Genomic DNA, 10,915 nt, shown 5'->3' on the forward strand with positions numbered 1-10,915 from the left:
ATATATATATATATGCATGTATTTATTTTATTTACAATTATTTTTTTCTTTATATAAGGTATAATGTATGTCAGCTGGAGGAGTGGTTGCTGGATAAAGATCTTCAGGGCAGTGGAGCGCGTGAGTCTCTGGAGCCTCTGATTCAGGCAGCTCAGCTTCTGCAGATCAAAAAGAAGAGCCAGGACGATGCAGGGGCCATCTGTACTATGTGCACAGCTCTCACCACTGAACAGGTGTGTGTGTGTGTGTGCGTGTGCGAGATCTGAATGGAGTCTCTGATGAAACCTTGAGTTCAGTTCTGATGTTCTGTGTCTGTTTGTGACAGATTGTGAAAATCCTCCGCTTGTACACACCAGTGAATGAGTTTGAGGAGAGAGTGTCTATATCATTCATAAAGTCTGTACAGGTGAGTCATTTCTCAATGTTTTTAAATGCATTTTAAGTCAGATATTGTTCGATTTACATAGTAAAACACTTCTCCATCCTCTCTAGACTTTATTAAAGGATCGGAAGGAGTCTTCTCAGTTACTGATGGACGCAAAGATCATTTTCCCAGTCACTTTCCCCTTCAACCCTTCACCTGTGGCCCTCGAGACCATCCAGATCCCCAGCAGCCTCAACCTGAACTTCCTGACACCAGTTTAAAAACACACCAGTGACATCTTCATGGAACCTGCAGAGCAGACCGGATCAATCTGCTTTGAAATAAAGCCTTGGATTGTATTTGTGGTCACATTTTCTGGGATGTTTGTTTACACTTCCTGTATCACTGTTAAGGATTTCACTTTTGAGATGAATTTTAGAAACGTTAAACGGCTTGCACTGTATTTGCTGGTGTGTGTTTTGGGGCTAAAATGTGTTGGTGTTAAGGACCTCAATTAGGTCATATAGCTCAAATGGGTCTGCTGCCTTTATAATAGTGTTTGCCAATAATATATTGCTGTAAAGCATATTTATAGGGGTTCTTGTAAGGTTGAAAATGGACAGGAGCACTTTTCTTGATCTTTATAAAACTTAAATATTTGTGTGTGCAGTATTTGGATGTAAAAACTTTGTCATTGCCATTTGAAATATGAAATCAAATGCTATTAAAAAAATTTACTGAATTTTTTTTCTTTTAATATTTCTTTAAGGCATTCAAACATTATAATACAGTATTAAAATATATATATACACATACATATACATATATACACAGTGTATATCGATTATAAATATAATTTTGAAATAAGAGTAACAAGTAAATCAGTGAAAATAACTGCAAATAGTTAAAAATAGTTTTTTGGAATTAATGTAACAAGTCAATTGGAATTAATTTGTTAAAATATGTGCTTTGTGGAGAGCAAAGAAAAATAGAGCTCATTTAAATCCTCATAAGAAAAGAAAAAACACTGATTTACTCATATTCTTGGTTTGTGTTACAAATGTTACAATCAACAAACTGACCAGCAACAGATTAAAGAGAACAAAAGGTATTTTATACCAGATATTTTTTTTAAATGTGTGTTAACGCAAATTTATGTGAAAGAACAGTTAAATATAATGGTACTGGATTACTGAATCCCAGTTTTTACAGTGTACAATATTAATATTTTATAGATTAAGATATTTAAACAACTGGCCATCCATCCAGAGTGTTTCCCTGTCTACGACAGGCCTGAGATGCTGGGACAGGCTCCTGAATCGCTACATAGAACATGCAGCTTGGAGAATGGATGGCTATATAAACAGTCATTTGCATACATTAATTCTTATAAGTTCATATCTTCACACTCATCTTGTTTGTCTGAAAGTTCTGAAATCTTAAACGCACTATTTGTCCATTTGTGTTCTGACTGTTCCACAGATTGAGGAAGGGAGCATGAAGATCCATATCCTGAGCTGCCAGTGGAGACTATGGAGCATGATGACCCAAACCTGCTGTCTGCTTCTAGTTGGGCAGAGTTTACCCGAGACCTCTTAACTAAATTCATTGGGGAAAAATATACAAGCAGAAGAAATATTTTTAAAATGTGCTAGAACACAGGCTAACACAATATATTATATATCTGAGATCTTTCCCTATCATCTGACTCATCATTTCACTTTTAGAGGTGACTCTGACTGTTTCTAGTCATCGTTGATCTAACCTGTGCTAAACTTCCTTTTTTTCCCCCAGATTTATAGACTATAAAAACAGTTTATCTTTGGCCACATACTGTACACACTTAAAATTACTTTTCCAATTCATTATCTTAATCTAGATCATTTCAGAATGTCAGAAGTTAAACACATCATTTTAATGCTATTAAGTGCATCAATAACTAGTTGTTTCATTCGGTTTGATTTTTGACAGCCATCATAATGTTCAACACCTCATCAAAAGATAATAAAATAGGCCCGAACAAACTGAATAAGTATTTTTTTTATTATTATTATAAATTTCAAGATCAAACTCTTGTAACAAAAAGATACTCACTGGATAGTCCAACTTTCCTGCTGTGTCTTGCTGTGAACTGAGTTGTGTGGCGTCTGTAACATTTTTCAGTTACTGTTTTCCCTCTAACACTCACTAGACAAAAAGTAGAAAATCATCATGATGTAGGGACTTATCCAATGGAAATTGAATGATTTTCATTATTCTTCATGTGGCTTCCTCTTTTATCACCTGCATTATTATGGTGGTTGTCAGTATATGTTAAAGTTAGAAAACACATTTTAGTAGCAGTGTGCATTGTCGAATTCACAAGTTTAAAATGAATTTTAAAATGATTTTCACATTTGTTCTGTATTATTTTATGTTATTGTATTTTATTTTTATTTTTAAGGGGATTTTTTTACTGTGTACATATACAGTATATAATATACTATATCATAATTAGTTGTGATCGACAGAGATTAGAAACATGACAGAAAAACTTTGCTACTACTACAGTTTTCTATGGGTTATGTATACATTTTCACCATTTCACAACAAAACAGATGGGATTCTTAATATTTAAATTAAAAAAAGGTCACAGTGAGACCAAAGTGTACTGAAACAGCCAAATAAAGACACTCACTGTTGGGTGGTGGAAGTTCAATGCTGTTATATCGTTTTATGGCCCCTGACTCGTAACTTGTGTGAGATGAATCTCTGGAACGTGATGATCCAAAAACTGTGTCTGCTCCTGATCGTGATCTGAATGAACCATAAGCAGAACTTCCCAGAGACCATGAATCAGATCCATCATCTCCACTCACTATAATAATGAAAACAGAGAGCAGATCAATAGTAGAATATTCACATTAATGCATTTGACAGAATCAAATGCTATAAAAATTTCATTTTAAAATTTGAATGTGAAATTCTTCCTTTAATATTTTTTTTAAGGCATTCAAACACTATAATACAATGTATATATATATATATATATATATATATATATATTTTTTTTTAATAGATTGTAGTAAAAAATTATTTTTTTGGAATTAATTTAATGAGTCAATTGGAATTAATTTGTTAAAATATTATGTGCTTTGTGGAGAGCAAAGAAAAATAGAAATTATATAAATCCTCATGAGAAGAAAAAAACACTAATTTACCTCATATACTTGGTTTGTGTTACAAATGTTACAATCAACAAACTGACCAGCAACAGATTAAAGAGAACAAAAGGTATTTTATACCTTCAAAAGGTTCTTCAAGCGATGCCATAGAAGAACCTTTTTGTCTAAATGGTTCCATAAAGAACCTTCAACATCTGAAGAACCTTTCTGTTTCACAAAAGGTTCTTTGTGGCGAAAGAAGGTTCTTCAGATTACAAAAAGGTAAGAATGAGATGGTTCTTTAAAGAACCATCTCATTCTTACCTTTTTGTAATCTGAAGAACCTTCTTTCGCCACAAAGAACCTTTTGTGAAACAGAAAGGTTCTTCAGATGTTGAAGGTTCTTTATGGAACCATTTAGACAAAAAGGTTCTTCTATGGCATCGTGAAGCACCTTTATTTTTAAGAGTGTACCGGATATTTTTTAAATGTTTGTTAACACAAATTTACGAGAAAGAACAGTCAGTTAAATATAATGGTACTGCATCTTTTTGATGCAGTACAGCAGTACATTATGACAGCCATCATAATGTTCAATCAAAAGATAATAAAATAGGCCCGAACAAACGGAATAAGTATTATGTATTTTTTTTATTATAAATTTCAAGATCAAACTCTTGTAAGAAAAAGATACTCACTGGATGGTCCAACTTTCCTGCTGTGTGCTGTTGTTGTGGGCTCAATTGTGTGGCATCTGTTAAATATTTCAGTTACTGTATTCCCTTCAACACTCACTAGACAAAAAGTAGAAAATCATCATGTAGGAACTTTTTATCCAATGGAAATTGAATGGATCATTAAAAGTGGTGTAAATGACAGACAGACGGTTGAATAGAACAAAGATACTAACTGGATGGTGGAACTCCAATGCTGAGAGATTTTCTTACAAGCTCAGAGAGACGTGTGTTTTGTGATCTTTTCTTTTGTTTTGTGAGTGGACTGAAGGAAGGGCTCTCTCCATCACCCACTGTAGAATAATAATAGCAGATCCAAATGGAAAATGTCTCATACTAAGTTTACTGAAAAACAAAAATAGGAAAACCGCACAAAAATTCTCTCCACTTATTAGAAATACTGTAAAACTAATAAAGACTTTTCATTACTTGTGGCTGTTCCCTATGAAAATGCTAAAAATGGTTCAGGGAATAAGAAACGGAAACTGCAGCACTATTGCACTAACTTTGCAACACCATAGTTTAACAGAAAACACAAGACACTTATTTCCTCTGTCAAAAAAAAAGAAAAAAAAAAGGTCATCTGTGTGCCAGTGCTGGTAGAGTGTGGGATGGCAATACCAGGATAATGGCTTTAATTCATGCTGTAAACTTTGACTAAAATGTAAGACACTTTAGATAAATGTGTCTGCAAAATGCATACATGTCAATACAATTTCTCCACTGGTTTCATCTTGTATCTTCAAACTGAAAATAAATTATCCATCAAGTATCCATCAAGAAGAATTTACTTACTCATATCTGTTGCATTTTCAAAGCTTCCTCTTGAAGATCCCTTGCTTCGATCTATGATTTCTGAATTATTTCTGTCTATTTCCAAATGGCAGCCGTTGTTTTGTGCCACTGTCTCCTCAATCTTCTGCAGCAGCTCCTTGATCTGAGTGTGGTCACTCCTGTTCTGATTGTTGAGAACATGATACCTGTTCCCACATTTGTCCAGAAGCCACTGGAGATCCTGCCCTTCACTCTCAATGTGCTGCTCTATAGATGTGTCTGACAGATAGTCTCCACGAGTGAACAGCACTATAGTGTGACTCCAGACTCTCTCACCGAGAAGATCCAGATACCCCTGCAATACTTTTCTATTATTCTCTGTAAATGGGTAGTCCACACGTATGATCAGTAGTACAGCGTGTGGTCCTGGAGGACACAGAGACACACTGAGCAAAATCTCCTGTTTCAGTAACTCAGGACTCTCCTCGACAGATTCGTTCCTCCACCATCCTGGAGCTTCAATGACAGTGATGTGTCTACCTGCTACTTCTCCATGTCTCTTTACACACCGATGAGATAAGAAGTCAATCTCCTCTCTGCCCAGAATAGTGTTTTTTGTTGAACTCTTCCCAACATTTCTGTTACCCATTAACACAATCCTCAGCTCTGAGAGATGTTGAGTTTCACCTGCAACAAACATAGAATAAAGCACACTAATCATCATGTTTCCTGTGCATTTAATAATAACAAGAATGCTAAGATAAATCTATGCTATTTAATTAACATTGTTTATAATACAAATATATACCTCATGAATGGATTTAAGCTGTCAAATCAGAAAAAAATGGGCTTTAATACCTTTAATTTTACTTATTTATGTAGTTAGTTATTTGAATGGTACACAAAAAAGATAGATTACATAAAGCAGACTAAGCGAAGCTGAACTGCCAACACCGTGTTTTTAATTATTATATTCATTAAAATTAATTGAAATATTTAACACATGCAATTCACTAAAAACGTGAACATGTCATAAAATCACATTTGCTGAAGGCATACAGTAAGGGACCGTGAGAAATAAAACAAAAATATAATTTATTATTGAATTAAAATCTTGACCTCAGCGGCTCGGCCTCTGAACTCCTATGTACATTCATGCAGGTACTATGCAGCATTTCTCTCTAGAGCCCAAGGAAAACATAAAAGCGCATTTTTAGAGCCTATCAATTATGATCAGTATTAAAAATATACGAGACAAACGGCGAGGCCTTTAGTATAACCCTCAGAAAAGCATACGTGTACTTTTCTCACATGAATATCTCTCAGGGGCGTAGTTTGCTGGGGGGATAGGGGGTGTAACCCCCCCCCCCCCCCATATTTATGGTTAATGGAAACCTAGAATCAGGCTGTTAATTAAAACGCGACTTCACGAATCACCTAACATTCTGCACGCTCGAAAAGTGTGATCAGATTTGCGTGAGCAATTCCTATCGCGAAGCTGATGGTAAAATGTGTGATCTATTTTAATTCTATTGAGAAATTGCCACTTTAAAATGCTATGGAGAAAGTCGAACATTATCTAAAAAGGCACATAAACTAAAAAGACTGATGAAAAGAGGAGAAAACAATCTTGCACCAGCACTAACATATATAACATATATTGATCCTATTCCATCTCATCTTCTTCAAGCCATTTCTCCTGCAGTTGTACCTGCACTCACTCACATCATTAACACATCCCTTCACACTGGTGTTTTTCCCTCAGCATTTAGACAGGCTCATATAACCCCACTACTTAAGAAACCCACCCTTAACCCATCTCTTTTAGAGAACTATAGACTCTTCTTCCTTTCATTGCAAAAACACTTGAACCAGCTGTGTTCAACCAAGTGTCTGCCTTTCTCACACAGAACAACCTCCTCGACAGCAACCAGTCTGGTTTCAGAAGTGGACATTCAACCGATACTGCTGCTCTCAGTTGTTGAAGCTCTAAAACTGGCAAGAGCGGATTCCAAATCTTCAAAACTTATCTTGCTGGATCTGTCTGTTGCTTTTGACACAGTTAATATAATGAATAATTGATTTGTTAAATCTACTGAACAAATGTGTCTGATTGGTCCAAATGCTACACCATTGTCCTCATTTGTAAGTCGCTTTGGATAAAAGTGTCTGCTAAATGTCTAAATCTAAATGTAATGTAAATGTAAATATATTAAAATCATTTTAAACTACTCATGACCACCTTTATCAGAAGAATTTCTCACGTTTTATTGTAGGCTTATTTATTGTGGTACATTTTGTTGAACTTGTTGTAGAATTTATAATAGATAGGCCTAATCTTTTAAGGGAATAGATTTTTCCCTATAGATTTATATTACAACTGTGACTTGCTGTAGCCTAGCTATTGTTTCTAAATTTGCAGGCTGTTGTTTTTCATAACAAATGCTATATACAAACCCAATTCCAAAAAAGTTGGGACACTGTACAAATTGTGAGTAAAAAAGGAATGGAATAATTTACAAATCTCATAAACTTATATTTTATTCACAATAGAATATAGATAACATATCAAATGTTGAAAGTGAGACATTTTGAAATGTCATGCCAAATATTGGCTCATTTTGGATTTCTATTAGACAAGAATGGGACAACATTCCTATTCCTAAACTTGAGCAGCTTGTCTCCTCAGTCCCCAGACGTTTGCAGAAGAACTGTTATAAAAAGAAGAGGGGATGCCACACAGTGGTAAACATGGCCTTGTCCCAACTTTTTTGAGTTGTGTTGATGCCATGAAATTTAAAATCAACTTATTTTTCCCTTAAAATTATTAATTTTCTCAGTTTAAACATTTGATGTCATCTGTTGTATTCTGAATAAAATATTGAAATTTGAAACTTCCACATTGCATTCTGTTTTTATTCACAATTTGTACAGTGTCCCAACTTTTTTGGAATGGGGTTTGTAGATTAATAAAAAGTCATTATTGGCCTGGTAATGATTAATAGGCTAGCCTTATTATAACAAATTCTTTTAAGAACTATGGTACATTTTCATAACAGCAAGTACAAGTCAGAATCGAGAGCCATGGGTTCTAATGATAAGTGATGGAAAAACCCCGACGCCCGAGTCTTGGTTGTGAAGACCGGTTGAACGAGTTAGAGCGAATAATGTAGGCCTAGCCCAGGGGTAGGCAAGTTCGGTCCTAGAGAGCCGCAGTCCTGCAGAGTTCAGCTCCAACCCTGAAAACAAAACTCATCTGCCTATAGCCTTAGTAATCCTGAAGACATTGATTAGCTTGTTCAGGTGTGTCTGATTAGGGTTGAAGCTGAACTCTCTAGGACCGAACTTGCCTACCCCTGGGCTAGCCTATAGCAAACTCATCGTATTGTTCTTTTTGTGTGTGTTAGTATTTACAAAGATCTACAACTAATTTAATAATGTAGCCTGTGTCTTGCCATACGCAATTAACGCCCCTGAGAAAAAGTGTATTTATTTATTATGACAAAGGCGATTAATTTTACAAAAGAATTATACTTACCGAAGTCCATTTTACTTGACATGATCTCAGTCGCAGTTTGAGTAACTGTAGTTCCACCAGCTTTTAACTTTCACTTTACTTTCAATACGTACAGGTGTTTCAGACGCGCAAGGGGCGGGTCAAGGTGACGTTCAATGGTATGTTACTTTAGGCATACACAATAGGTTGTTTTTCTTTTAAAGTGACAGTAGCTTTTGTTAACGATTAAAATTATTTCTTGAGGCAACCCTAAACTTCCATCTTAATACTCATAATGAAGAGCCATCATATACAATAAACATAACAGAAGTTATTCTAAACTGTAGGATGTAGGAAGAAATTATTTCATAATTAATCTTCATCTGAGTACTTTTGTTATACAGCCAAAAAAAATTTAAACGAAAGGTCTGAGTACAGAGCCATGTCCTAAAAATAACCTGTCTGAAATAATATCAGTTACGGCACTCAGATTTATGTCGTCTGCTGTTGTTCAGGATGTTCAGAGCTCTTCTGAATGATTGAGATCCCATATCCAGCTCCACTGAATGAACACTGAAGGAACCAATGCCCTGTCAAAACATCAGCAGGACCAACAATATTCATAACATACATTTTACTTTAACCATTTATGTTCTTACCAGTGGTTAAATTAAGTGTTAAGGGACATGCAGGCTGATATCGGACACTAAACTGATTAATGCTACTTTGATTTTGTGCAATATGGTGGAACAATTCTAGTTTTTAAACCTTAATTTTTAAAATATCATCCTTGTGTGTGTGTCTCACCCTCTCTGCAGGCTTCAGCACACTCCTCTGCATTGGTCACCAGCTGCTCTGCGTTCTGTACGATGGAGGGTAAACGCGGATACCAGCTCCGCACCACATCCTGCACACACACAGTGATCCAGTGAAACACAACTCATCGTTCATGAAGTCTTTCTTGAGTCAGAGAGAGCTGTTCTACTTCCACTCTCAGCGGTAACTGAGCAGCAGATCGTGTCACCTTCATTTGGCAAAAACCTGTACATTTTCCTGAAGTAGTACAGTGGAGAAGATGAAGGCATGGTTTGAACTGCCTACCGAGACAGCATTTAGACATCATCACACTCCCCAATATGATTCATATTCCAAACAGTCAGCAGCAAAATTATGCAGTCTTGTAAGATTTCTCCTTTTGACCAAATTGAACATGTATCCTTGTGAACATGGCAGTGAACATGTATCCTTCACAAGAAATGCAATCCCAGAATGCATTACAATGAAATTCTGATTTTAAATATAACTATAGATCTGTCTGATTATAAAACAAAACTCAATTCTTGTTCCATAAATTTTTGTGCTTTATTAGATGGACCCAGTAACTTCACACTCTTTTGGAAATAACTGTAAGCATTGGTCGAGTCATTTATGCAGATCTCTTGCGGAGCACTTCTTGATGTTTAGGATGCTGCATTAGAAGCTTCAAATCACAAATATCAGCCATTTGCCAACAGTAGACAGCAAAGCATTGGAACAGTGATTCTGTGCATCTGTGTATATGTACATAAATCTGGGATTAAAAATGAAAGCATTTATTAAGAAAGTTAAAAAATAAACACAAATTTATAATAAAAAAACTGCAATGTTAACACAAACTCTGCCATTGTGAGATACAATTAACTTCAACATCACTTTAAGGTTAAAACAATTGCATAAACCTTATACATTTAGTAATAGTTATCATTAACTATTATAATGTTGAAACTATAAATGTCAACATTATAAAGACACAATTTCTCATTCATTAATTTGTTATCATTCAAGTTTTCTTAGTGTCTTCTTCATGCTTATCACGCTTCTGTAATATTCTTGGGAAAAGCTTTGAGATCTTGGGCTTTCCATGTGCTTTTTTGATTTCTGAATGTTCCACGGATTCAGGGATGGACCGCAAAGACCCGAATCCTGAGCTGTGAGATGAGACCTTTGAGCGTGATGAGCTAAAAACTGAACTGCTGTCTGCTCCTGATCGTGATCTGAATGAACTGTAAGCAGAACTTCCCACAGACCAACTGTCCGACCACTCATCTCCACTCACTGGGGAAAATAAAATGAAATCAGAAAAAGATTTACAATTTTTATAGAGCAAAATTCTGACATTTAGCACTTTTAATATATTCCTAAAAAAATAGCCTATTGGTAATCCAGGTGCTCTTTAAAACCTTAAACAAGTACATTATTAATCAGATGGGATTTTAAACGTTTTTTCCCTGTTTTAGAAATATAGTTATTACAAACCTTATCACTATTTGTTGCAAGCATTTAAAGTTGACCATATAGATTTAAAGAGCCTGAAACTTTCATAAAAGTTTGAAGAACAAATTATCAGTAAAAACAAGTGCTTGAC

The 10,915-nt window shown here is 35.3% G+C and overlaps 2 protein-coding genes across 2 annotated transcripts in view; one reads left to right on the plus strand and one right to left on the minus strand.

Annotated features, from left to right (window-relative positions):
• LOC107576413 (unconventional myosin-Va-like) overlaps window positions 1-1,084 on the plus strand; it is a 3,812-nt gene extending 2,728 nt beyond the window's left edge. Inside the window, exons 3-5 of the mRNA XM_016262595.1 lie at window positions 59-233; window positions 326-406; window positions 493-1,084. Of these exons, the coding sequence (XP_016118081.1) occupies window positions 59-233; window positions 326-406; window positions 493-645 (409 nt within the window). The 3' untranslated portion in view covers window positions 646-1,084. The remainder of the gene's footprint in view (window positions 1-58; window positions 234-325; window positions 407-492) is intronic.
• A 475-nt stretch (window positions 1,085-1,559) lies between these two features.
• Window positions 1,560-9,596, minus strand: LOC107576412 (uncharacterized). The gene is made up of 8 exons (XM_016262594.1): window positions 9,536-9,596; window positions 9,319-9,450; window positions 5,037-5,702; window positions 4,418-4,534; window positions 4,206-4,301; window positions 3,042-3,221; window positions 2,459-2,551; window positions 1,560-1,963 (listed from the first exon to the last, which is right to left on the minus strand). The coding sequence occupies exons 1-8, from the start codon at window positions 9,594-9,596 to the stop codon at window positions 1,752-1,754; spliced, it is 1,557 nt and encodes a 518-aa protein (XP_016118080.1). The 3' UTR covers window positions 1,560-1,751.
• Window positions 9,597-10,915: the final 1,319 nt, after the last annotated feature.

The sequence above is a fragment of the Sinocyclocheilus grahami genome, unplaced genomic scaffold (genome assembly GCF_001515645.1).
Source record: "Sinocyclocheilus grahami isolate Dianchi unplaced genomic scaffold, SAMN03320097.WGS_v1.1 scaffold3647.1, whole genome shotgun sequence".
Classification (NCBI taxonomy): domain Eukaryota; kingdom Metazoa; phylum Chordata; class Actinopteri; order Cypriniformes; family Cyprinidae; genus Sinocyclocheilus; species Sinocyclocheilus grahami.